At 35.9% G+C, this 12,057-nt stretch overlaps 1 protein-coding gene across 7 annotated transcripts in view; it reads left to right on the top strand.

Annotated features, from left to right (window-relative positions):
* DLG2 (discs large MAGUK scaffold protein 2) overlaps positions 1 to 12,057 on the top strand; it is an 839,012-nt gene that overhangs the window by 536,170 nt on the left and 290,785 nt on the right. For all 7 annotated transcript variants that reach the window (XM_054576362.1, XM_054576359.1, XM_054576358.1 and 4 more), the window contains one exon: positions 4,748 to 4,850. In XM_054576362.1, the coding sequence (XP_054432337.1) occupies positions 4,748 to 4,850 (103 nt within the window). The remainder of the gene's footprint in view (positions 1 to 4,747; positions 4,851 to 12,057) is intronic.

Here is a 12,057-nt window from a genome sequence, read left to right as displayed (position 1 = left end):
AATCGGATCATCAGCTGAGTCATAATGTCTCAACCCGGTTGCTTGGGCCCGTTGCTGAGCTCACCAGCGTGTCACACCCAATGGTGGGCTGTCAGTCTCAGGGAGCTGGAAAGGCAAATTCAGAACTGGAATCTTTCAGGCATAGAGCCTTAGAATTTGATAGGATATTGAAGGAAGAACCGTGGGAAACAGTAGTTAAGAGCTCAAGAGTTTTAGTTAGCCTATTAAAAATTCTTAACCTCTTGCAACTATTTAAACTTTAGCAAGTTAGTGATTCTCTCTGAGCTCAGTTTTCTTATTTATAAAATCAGAAATTTAATCCCAGGTTTCTGAAGATTAAATGAGATAATGTATAAATATCACCTACCATCTGAGCTTGCCTGATAATCAGTGAATGTTAACAATGACTATCATTATTAATCTCAGCACTAATTAATGGCATCCAATCTCCCAGTACATGCTTCAAGAAGAGAAAATTCAAATTGAAGCAGAAAAATAGAAATAATAAATATATGAGGCTGTGTCACAGTTGGTATTTTCAAATGTCATGTCCATGATGTAAACTGTTTTTGAATGCTTCTGAAACTGCTATTTGAGCAAAGATCACTGATAAAAACTCAAACCACAGGGATAGACATAAGAAGCAAAGTGGCCTTGAAAAGTTTGAAAGACTAAAAGAAAACATGTGTGCTAAAACCTGGAGAAAAATCAACAGGGGCACAGTCAATGAGGTATTGTTCAGGATGAGAGCAACATCAAATGCACTACAAATGGGGAGACCCATGTAGTAAAAGGCCTAAGATAAACAAGATTTGGTTATTTCTGGTCCAGTGCAAAGCAAGCACATACCCATTATAGGAAGGAGTATCTGCTCCAATGAAAAGAGAGAAAGAAGCCCTGCCTGGTCCTAACCCTATACCAACTCTGATATGACTTGGGGCAAATCCCTTCCTTTCCTGGGGATCATCTCTAATGTGTAAGTGCTGGGTGAACAAGTTTCTAAGTCTTTTCCAGTGCCGAAGTTGGGTGTTCCTAAGGAAAAAAAAAATGAAGTAGCTTATATACTATATTTTGTATTGGTTAATTTGCATCAGATTTTATTTCATCACTTATAATCAATCACAGCTCTTTGAAGAAATGCAATAATAATAGATACTACTTGCTGAACACCTGTTTTTGCCAGGCTCTGTGTTAAGGGCTTCACAGATGTTTTCTCATTTATTTCATGCAATAGCCCTGATATGTAGGTATTATTCCCATTTTACAGGTAAGGAAGCTGAGGTTCAAAGAATTTAAGTTACTTTCCCAAGTTACTTTAGCTACAACTGGTAGACTCAGGATTCAAACCCAGTTCTCTCTGACTCCAAATCTTTTGTTTCTTCTCACTTTTTCATATTCCCTTAGCTCACTAACTTGAAATTTAGAGTATAATTGGAATATTGAAAGATGTAGAAATTTAATTCTATAAAGGAAAGATCTGAGAAAAGGTAGTTGTTCACCTGGTTCTCACATCAAGCACCAAAATATATTCCAGTGGATGAAAAATTAAATTTCTAAAAATTAAACTATGGTTGTACTAAAAGAAAATGTGAGTAATTTGTTAAATATATAAAAAAGGGAAAATAAAATAAAAAACTCAAAAGCTAAAAAAGGAAAGGAAGTGATCATTGTGACTGTATAAAACATTTTATATTTTCTTGTGTGTTAAACTTCTTGTGTGGCAAGAAATAACATACAAGGGAAAAGTTAGAATATAATAACACAAAATAGAAATACCAAACTAGTAAGAATATTTGCAATAGTTATGTAAGATAGGACACTAATATTTTTAATATGCAGATACATTTTTCAAAAAACAAACTATCCAAATAAAAAATAAGCAAATTAGGTAAACAGGCATTTTATGCAAATAGAAATTTAAATAACCAGAAAACATAAAAAGACAGTTAACCTCATAATTGGAGAAATCCAAAAATTTTAAATACAATCACCTACCTATAAAAATGGCAAAGGTCAAATATTGGTATATGTGCAATTTTTACAAGAGTGTGAAAAAGTTGCCAATTTTATATTATTTGTGGGAATATAAATTAATGTTACATTTTTGGAGGTAACTTGACAATAGCTAGCTATCAAAATTTAACACTCATACCCTTTATCCAACAACTTATTGTTTGATGATATTCATTACAGGATTGTTTATAATAGCAAAATGCTGAAGCAACATAACAGTCCATCAGTTGTGCACTGGTAAAATAAGTTGTTTTACCTTGAATAATAGAACACTCTACAGTTACTTTAAAAAGTTGACTATATATCATATGTAAATGAAGAAACCTCTCTAAGATATATAGGGGTGGGCAAAAGTAGATAAATAATAAATAATACAATAATAAAACAATAAAACAAGAATAAACTGTTTTGCATACTCACAACTGTAAACCTACTTTTGCCCACCCCTGTATTTTCAGGTAATTTACCCTTCAGAAACACATTCACAAGTGTCTGTCATTGCAAAAAGCTGGATACAACTGTAACCACATCAATAGGGATAATATTGACAAAAACGCTGGTACAGCCACCTCTTGCAACTATTTAAACTTTAGCAAGTTAGTGATTCTCTCTGAGCTCAGTTTTCTTATTTATAAAATCAGAAAAATAATCCCAGGTTTCTGAAGATTAAATGAGATAATGTATAAATATCACCTACCATGTGAGCATGCCTAATAATCAGTGAATGTTAACAATGACTATCATTATTAATCTCAGCTCCCATTAAAAAGGTAGAATGATAACAGCTGATATTAAAGATGTTTAACATGCATGGTTAAATGAAAAGCAAAACAAAAACAAGGTAAAGAATTATATATATATGTATATATATATATAAAATATGATCCAATGCATTTAAATAAAAAGGCAATAATATATTAAAATATGTAGAGAATGAAAAAAAAATAAAATCATGTGCTTGCATGTGCAAATAGTAGATTTCTATAAAGTATGCCCAAGAAACTGCTAACAGTAGTTACCATGGGAGTGCAGACAGTGCAAGGGGCCTTTTACTTTTCCTTATATAGTGTTCTGAAACATTAGGATTCATTTACCATGACTGTATATTATTTTTAATATAAAGCTAACTGTTTGACAAGAGAAGAGGTTATTTGGTCCATGACTTGTGCATTCAGCTTCCTGTAGACAGAGGCCTAGATCAAGTTACTTTTCCTGTCTCTTCCAGCTCTGAGTCATACTTCTGACATCAGTGCCCGGACAACCTCTAAAATGACTATCATCCTCCTAGCACTTAATCTGAAGTTCTATAGTTTAAAGGGACAGTTCAAATCAGAACACTTTGAGACTAACTCAGAGAGGCAGGAGAGAGGCGAGGCTCACTCTGGTGACATGGCAGTTAGAGAGTGGCACTGGCCGGCCAAGCCCAGCTCAGCTGGCTTCCCAATGTACTGAGTAATCAATGCTTTCAGTACGGAGTACAGCAGAATAGAAAGCCAGGGAAGAGGCCAAGAAAATTATAGAAGTGATTAAGGAGACTTTAACAAACTATGAGAGGACCAGGATGTGGAATTGAGGATTACAGATGTTCCAGGCCTAATAGAGAAACAGAGTAGTAACCTCTGACCCCTCCAGTGTCATTGTCTAAGAGGTTTCATGAGAGGCCAAAGAACAATCTATATTTTTTGTGTAGATAAACTGATTGGTTCCTTTATCCTTTTTAATGGGCTGTGGCCATCCCCTCTGTAAATTTAAAAAAAAAAAACCAAACAGAATTCTGATATCATCTGTTAAAACAAACCTCTGAGTAGGTTAGAAAACTGAACTCAGACTATGTGCTCAACTGAAGCAGAACAGCTTCCTAGGGCTTGTCTTGTTCACCTTTGTTTCCCGCCCACCATCCCTCTCCTGGCGCAGACAGACAGCCCTGTCATTGCAAAGCACTCAGTAATTATATTGTGTTGACTTAGACTGAATTAATTTGAGAAAGATTTTAGCTTTTGCTTCTCATTAAATTTGACTTAAGAATGAATTTTCCCTCTCGGCAGAGTTTTGTGCTTGTTTTTAGATGCTCTGTTTCTCTTTTGGCATGGGCCCCAAAATGGTAGTTAGTGTCAACATAAACTCCAGGCATTCTTTATTTCATTTTGTCAGAATTCATGTTGGAATTGTATGTGAGAAATGGGGCAGTCAAATTTATTTTGGAAAAAGGCTCAGGGCTATCTAACCAAGCTCAGGATGACAGGACCAGGCATATGACCAGGAGGGGGTTCTGGCAGGCAGCCAGCCCCATTCCATGCAGAGTCCCCACAACCTTATCTGAATTTATTAATCTGTCAGCACATACTTGTCTATGTACATTATGTGTCTCTCTTTATTACCCTGTTTTTCCTCTAATTTTGAAGGCTCCTATATACCCCAGAAATCTAGGAGACTCACAGAAGCCTATCACATGGACACCTGAAATCCTAGTTGTTGTGGGTATACAAAGAGGCTTCTACCTGGTCAGGCCAGAGCACAGACATCACAAGATGAAATTTGATGTGTCTGCAAACTAAAAGTTCTCAAGAGCATGAAGCCTACTATGATAACACACAAATGCCTGGGTAGGACATGAGGGATTTTGAGGCAGATGACATAATCTTAGACAGCCTCTCAGTTTTGGGAAACTTTTTTTCTCCTATCAGAATGATATGCCTTATGAAACCCCAGAATTCTCTGACTTCCTGTCTTTCAGGTGAACGGCATTGACCTGCGTGGAGCATCCCACGAACAGGCTGCAGCTGCACTAAAGGGGGCTGGACAGACAGTGACGATTATAGCACAATACCAACCTGAAGGTCAGTGAGCACCCAAACGATTAATATCCCGATATGTGAATGTGTGGACATGAATCCGCATTTCTGATCATCTGTATTGACTAGTCACTGCTGACAGGTTTTTTTAAAACTATCTGTTGTGAAAAAATCGATGCTTTGTCTCCCAAGAACATAAGGCTTTGTTACCCCTAATCCTCCAAGGAAAACATTAAACAGTTAGAAAGACCTTTTTGAAATATGAATTCAAATAAATAACGACTAGCAACAGCTTCATTTCATTTATATGCTTATCTGGTACACACCACACTTTTTTGGTCAACAATGGATACTATAGAAACAATTAAGATTTAGGAAGCAAAGGGGAGAGATTTCATGTACAAAAATAGACCATGATCAGTAGACCATATTCTCTCCTTGTGGCATTAACTCTTATTAACACTAACATGGTTTCTGGATGCCCTTGATGTAGATTTTTCTTTTCTTTTCTTTTCTTTTTTTTTTTTTTTTTTTTTTTTTGCCTTTTTTGCTACCCTATCAGTTGTTTGGAATGCATCACTATAAACGCTGAGACTTGGTGATGTCACAAATCAAATTAGCCTACTGAGACTTGATGAGATATCCTAAACTGGATTAGCTATACCCTGTTCTTTGGTTTGTTTCAACATCTGTTTCTGTGATCAAAATGAGATGCAATGAGATAACTAGGATGTTATCTATAGTAGTTGATGTCTTAGGAAATTTTTATATAGAATGTTCCGTTGTTCATGAAGCATAGTTAAGCACACCTCTGTGAGCTAGACTTTGTATAAAAAAAAACAGAGGAATATGGCTTCTCTCTTCAATAAACATAGTTAATTGCTTTTCATCCACATGGCTAACAAACACGAGTATTAAACAGCTAAGCATGAAAATACAAGATGCCATCAAGGAAGAGCTTTTGTGCATGTGGGTATATAAAGCCTTCTTTGGCCTTTTCAAGTGATTCTTTCTTAATGTCAGTTGGTCTATTGTTTGGAAGGCTGAGATTTGTGTCTTGCCTGTGGCTTAGAATTTACCCTTTCCACATGTTTAACATGAGAATAGAGAAAATATTCTGCCAAGTGTGTTTTGCTACATTACTTTCACTTCTCCTGGCTTTAGAGTTAAAATATGCAATTGTTATACCCCCCCAAAATTTTTTTAATGCTTTCTCTTGTTGCCCTAGCCCAGATGTGGCTAGAGAGCTGGGGAAGAAGGGATAGATTGGTGACTGTCAAAAGACAAATGATGACAACTCCAGGAGAACATGTTCTTCCCAGCTTTAAGAAGCCTTTCTACCTCTCAAAAATTAGCAGGCATGTCTTCTATTAGGAATAAATGGCTCCAAAAGAATCCATTGTAAAACCAAAAAATGAAAAGATCTGGGTTAGCACAATCTGATCAACAAATTCTACTTCACATAGAGTAATAACTTTCTCATGGCATTCTTTCATTTTCCTGATAGCTCTTTTCTTTGTCTCATAACCCGGCACATGGCATAAATACCCTGGGCTGTTTTCCTATTTTGGAAAAATTTCATCTCAAACAATTCTGAAAACTGATAAGATGGTCAGAACTATAGTTTCACCAATTAGAAGCTCTTGATACTGAAGATAGCCATTCAAGTAACCTTAAACAGAATGATTTCAAGTTTTAAAGGCTACAGTAAAGGACAAGCTTGTCCTAGTTCTATCAGCGTAAATCACCCTAAGCTTTCTTACGATTTAGTTTCCTTTAAGCAATCTACTTAGTTTGCATACTATGTTGTACTTTATCAAGATGCCTGTTCAAAGCATGTCTTATAAATCACATAAATCAATTTTGAAAGTGCTCCTAAAGAAACCTGCAGATAACAACAAGCTTATTTTAAAATACCAGGTATAGGTCAGATTCACACAGTGACTTCCCTATTTTAGTATTTTAACTGCATTGGAACTTGCTACAGCTTTAAATCAGTAGGAAATATAGTTACTGAATATCAAGCAATCATTTTTCCTTCTTTGCAAACTTAATGTGCAACTCCGCTTTAATTTAACTGTTGTTTGAAATGGAGAACTGATTGGATTGTTATTTAGGTCAATTGGTGACACATTATACAACATTTTTAGGAAATAATTAACAATTTACCTTTAAAATAACAAGTGGAAAAATGAGTATGCTCTGAGATTTGATTAGGAAATTCTCAACAAGTCCCCTTCATTTGTACCAGTGTTATGAGGTGTCCACCCTAAGACAAATGTCATTGCCATCTTTTTTGGTGTGGTCACGAACCGCACTTTCAGTAAATAAGTTTTTCAGTTACATTCAGGTGTTTTTACCAGGGGTATTCTAGATGCTCAATAATGCCAAATTTCAGGAAATATGGCCCTTATCCCCACCTCAAGTCTTTGCCTCTAAGAAATTTTTTTATATTATGGAGGAGAAAGGACTTAGATATATTTCGTAGAGATCAGTTCCTGATGACATAGCACCAAAAATGTTTGATATGTTACCATGTCTATGAATCATGAAATGTCAGAGAATGTGTAAACCTGAAGGAGCCAGAAGAATGCAAAGAATACTTTATGGAAATGAGGAAACAGAGCCAGACCTTGAAGAATGGGTGGGATTTCTATTCTAGAGAGGAGGGAAAAAGAATATCTTGCTGAGATATTGAGCTCCATGCATGCAGACGCAAAAACTAAATTTTGTTTCACTGATATATCTACCTTCAGTGTTGTGCTATAATTGGTATTTCTTAGAGTTGCTGAACTAATGGAAAAAAGTTTGTCATTTTTCAGTACTTGAATTTCCACTTGAAGGTTATTGAAGACTGAAGAGATTCCTTTTTACTACTTGCGTTTTTTAAATTCTTGCTTCAAAGCAGAAAATAAGTGTTAAACAAGGGGCATTGCAAAATATTAAAGCATTCCCAATTGTGTTTTTCATAATACTTAGCACATTTTTTGAAAATATGATAAGTAATTTATAAATACCATAATGTAACAATAAATGTCTTTCTTGGCAAGTTTCACTGTCCAGGTAAGGCCAAAGCTGTCATACTCACTTCTGCTTAAAATGGTCTTGGGACTAGTTGTCCAAATCACTCTTTCAATCATAAATCTTACTTAATGTAGTTCTAGGTGGTGGAATTGAGGAGTCACATACAAACAACATTTCTTTCTGGTGGTGTGATTGTGATTCATTTTTACCATATTTTTTTATGCAGTTTGTATCACATGTTTACTTTGAAATTAACATGTATTATATTAATAATAGGAAGAAAATGAGGTTATTTTCTCTCTCTTTTTCTAAAACAGGATCATATGTCTGATACTTCAGGAATAATTCCACTTAAGCAATATGGAGAGTTCATTCTTGTGAAAACTTCAATTTTCTATATTCAATTAGTGAAATTATTCCAATACTATTCAAAAAAAGGAAACATAGCCCTGACTGTCGTGGCTCTGTTGGGCATTGTCCTGCAAAGCGGAAGGTTTCCAGTTGATTCCTAGTCACAATGCATGTCTGGGTTACAGGTTTGGTCCCCAGACTAGGTGCATAGGTGCATATGACAGGCAACTGATCTATGTTTCTCTCTCACATTGATGTTTCTCTCCCTCTCTCCCTCCCTTCCCCTCACTCTAAAAAATAAATAAATCTTTAATTTAAAAAAAAAAAAAACATAATGCCTGCTACCCCGCCCCACCCCCAAATGTACATACACCTTTCCTTACTCTTCTCAGCCATTTTCCCCATTCCTTTTAGAATTATCTTTCTAAAAGATATGACCCCAATGTACCTGTGCACAACAAACTCCTTGCCCTTCGCAATATGGTTTCATCCAACCTTCATGTTCTCTCCCCACTCACCCATCCCCACCCACCAGAATCATCCTTTTTCATCATCCTCTCCCACTGCTGCATAAGACTTCTCCTTTCTCCTATACTTAATCCTGACTTGTCATGTTTCTGGGCTTTTGCTCGTGTGTGTTCCTCTACCTGGAATTCCCTTTTCTGCCTTTCTACCGGTAAGCTTCCTAATCACCTTTAGGGCCCTCAGATGTCAATTCCTTTATGATCCCATCTTTATTCTGCTATGACAACATTGACTGATTCTTTCTCTGAGCTCCCTAGACCTGTATTCAGATACCTGGTGTGTCCCTTACCATGATTTGCACATATCTCTACTCAAGTAAGCTTCTAGAGAGCAAGGGCCTCCCATGTTAATTTGCTCAATATGAACTGGACTGTACTTAATTAAAGAATTATTGAATGGTTCTCCACTTGTTTTAGAAGTGCAATATATTGTCTTCAGTGTGTTAGCCAATATTAATAGTAGGTGCTTAAGAACTACTTGATGAATGAATAGTGAATGAATGGCCTAGAGTTTTGATATTAGACACAGAAATGGTTGTAAGAATCCCTAGGTTGGACATTTGGTGTTGATGCAATTTTTAAATGATGCCTAAATTTTGGGTTTTGTTACAAAACCTTTAGTGACCATTTCTCCTGCATTGCAGAAAATCTACAGCTGTTGATCTGTGATATAGTGCAAAGAATAGGTGATTAAAGCCCTAACATTATTTTAAAGTTCTGAAACTCAACTTAAACAGCTTCAATGAATTTTTAAAAAGGTATTGGTTATGATCTAGCTACAAATTTGTCAAAAAGGATCTAACACAGCATTCCTCTGGGTCAGACTGGGGTAAATGTTTATAGCATTTGTTGCTTTCTCACTAGTATAATAACACCTATATTTATGATGAGAAATAATAAACCACCAGATATTCAAAAAGAGAGCCAAGTGAATGATATAAATTGTTGGATAAAGCACAAAATGGAGACAATTAATGTCCATCAATATCCTCTTGCCTTTAGTTTGTCTACTCAGCACGTTGTTAGGAACACTTCAAAGGCTTCAGAAGGCCCTGTAAGCAAAAAGGAGGAAGTCAGTGATGGTCTCCATCAGCCAGCAGGGACTTGAGTAGACAGCGGAGGGGCCTGTTTTTCTTCACCTCATTTTTTAACAGAATATTTGAGTTTCTAAAACAAAAGCCCAAAGAGTTGATTATTTCCTGGAGATGCATAAGTGTGGTGTGGCTTATGGAATTGTGGTAAAGCAGCCATGTGGTTCTATTATACAATCATTCATTCAATAGATATTTTGTACTGAACACTTTACTATGCCTCAGTCAATGGTCTAGGGAAATGATAAGCAGTGGATCAATATAAATAAATATAACATTTGTCAGACAGTGATAAGTAGTATAAATAAATATGAAGAAGGGTAATGGTGATAATGACAGGGAAATATATGGTGGGTAAGGAGGGCCTTGCTAATAAGATGACATTTCAGCAGAGGCTTAAAAGTGAAAGAGTAAGCCATGGAGAAAGCTGGGGGAAGAAATTAATTATTCTAGAGTCTGGATCTACCTAGGGTGGTCCATAAACTAGCTGCATAAATATAAACTGAAAGCTTCTTAGAAATGCATAATCTCAAGCCCACACACAGGCCCAGGTCGGAATCTGCATTTTTCTCAAGATCCGTACCTTATTTGTACATACATTAAAGTTTGAACACTGCTCTGGAATACTTAGGGACCCTGAAAGAAATGTCATTTGTCATTGTTGAATTGAACTCCATCTGGCTTACTGGACAAAGTCATACGAGACTGCATTACCTGATTTGATTTCTGGCATGTATCACTCAATAATTAGTGAAGCCTCGGTGGTTTTACTAAGGATATGTTAGGCTGTGTGGGATCTAAGAAGTTCAGGTGCCATCCACCTCTACTTTGTTTACACCTCCTCACTAAATACAGATTTTCAAGCAAATTCATACCTTGCTCAAACTCCTCGGTTAGGAAGAAAATGAACCTATTCATAAGGCTTCATTCTCTATTTGATGTTGGTCTTTCCCGCAGGTGAGTAAAGAATCATTGTGTTGAATGGGGTCAGATTTAATCCCATCCTCATGGATAACTCTATGACTAAAAAAAAGGTAATTTACTATATTTTAAAGCAGAAGTTTATTTAAATAATCTTTTTCACTCCTTTAAAATTGTGAAGCTAATTCAGAAAGAAAAGTGGGTTTTCTTTTTAGCATGAAGTGAAATTCTGATCTTATACAAAGTAACCACTTTAAATTAAGTCACCAAGCTTAAAGCAGAGTTGGACCTTATGATGCATTTCCCTACAGGGTCAAAGATATGATGAGAGCTTGAAATGAGTATCTAATCTACCCTCAGAAGAATATAGCCACCTTCTATACCTAGAAGTTCTCATAAATGAAAGTATGTGCAACATCCAAAAAGCTTACTTAAAAGGCAAGCTATATTTCTTTTTTAAATCAATGACTACATAAGTTTATGCATATGAATGAGCAGCTGTGGCATGTTGAAATATTTTTTCAGTTCAAATAACTGCATCTTAAATACCCAAGCAAGATTCATAATGTCCAACTGTGGTTCTTGGTCAGTAATTGCATCAGCATCCTCAGGGGACATTTAAGATGAGCTTTGGAGTGGAAAGTACTGTGCAAAACTCTGAACTGGAAAGAGATCAATATTCTAGTGTCAACCCTAAGTTGTGTGAACTTGTGGTAGTTATTGATCATTATGAGCCTCAGTGTTCTCATCAATAAAGGGGAAAAAAGGTTAGGATGGGTGAGACATTATCAGACTAACCATCCTGTTATTAAACCCTATATTAAAAACATGACTCCTAATCTCAAGTAGTTTAGAACCATAAGTTCCATTACTTGAAAATTTTGTCACTAGCATTACATCTTTATTCTTTGCATTTTTTGCAATCTTTGAGGAAAAAAATGAACACACAATCTAGTTAATGTGATGCATTCTGTGTGGTTTAAATAAAATCATTGAGAAAAAGAAATTAAGAGTTGGAAGAAACTTGCCCTGGCCAGTGTGGTTCAGTTGGTTGGAGTGTTGTCACATAACTGAAGGGTCTCAAATTCAATCCCTAGTCCAGGGTCATGCAGGAGGCAACCAGTTGATGTTTATCTCTCACATTGATGTTTCTCTCTTTCCCCTCCTCTGTCTAAAAAAACAATGAAAAAAAAACTGTCCTTGGATGAGGATAAAAAATATTAATTAAAAAAAAGTTGGGAGAATCCTTGAGGATCATCTTTTCTAGCTTCCTCATTTCACAGATAGGGGAGCTAAATCTCAGTCAGCATTCAGATAGGAAAGCAGTTTAGTGTCTTAAAA

Source organism: Pteronotus mesoamericanus, unplaced genomic scaffold (genome assembly GCF_021234165.1).
Source record: "Pteronotus mesoamericanus isolate MK-2021 breed Mesoamerican mustached bat unplaced genomic scaffold, CSHL_Meso_final contig_33, whole genome shotgun sequence".
Classification (NCBI taxonomy): domain Eukaryota; kingdom Metazoa; phylum Chordata; class Mammalia; order Chiroptera; family Mormoopidae; genus Pteronotus; species Pteronotus mesoamericanus.
Note: the sequence above shows the minus strand (reverse complement) of the source record. Positions and strands in the feature narration are given on the sequence as shown.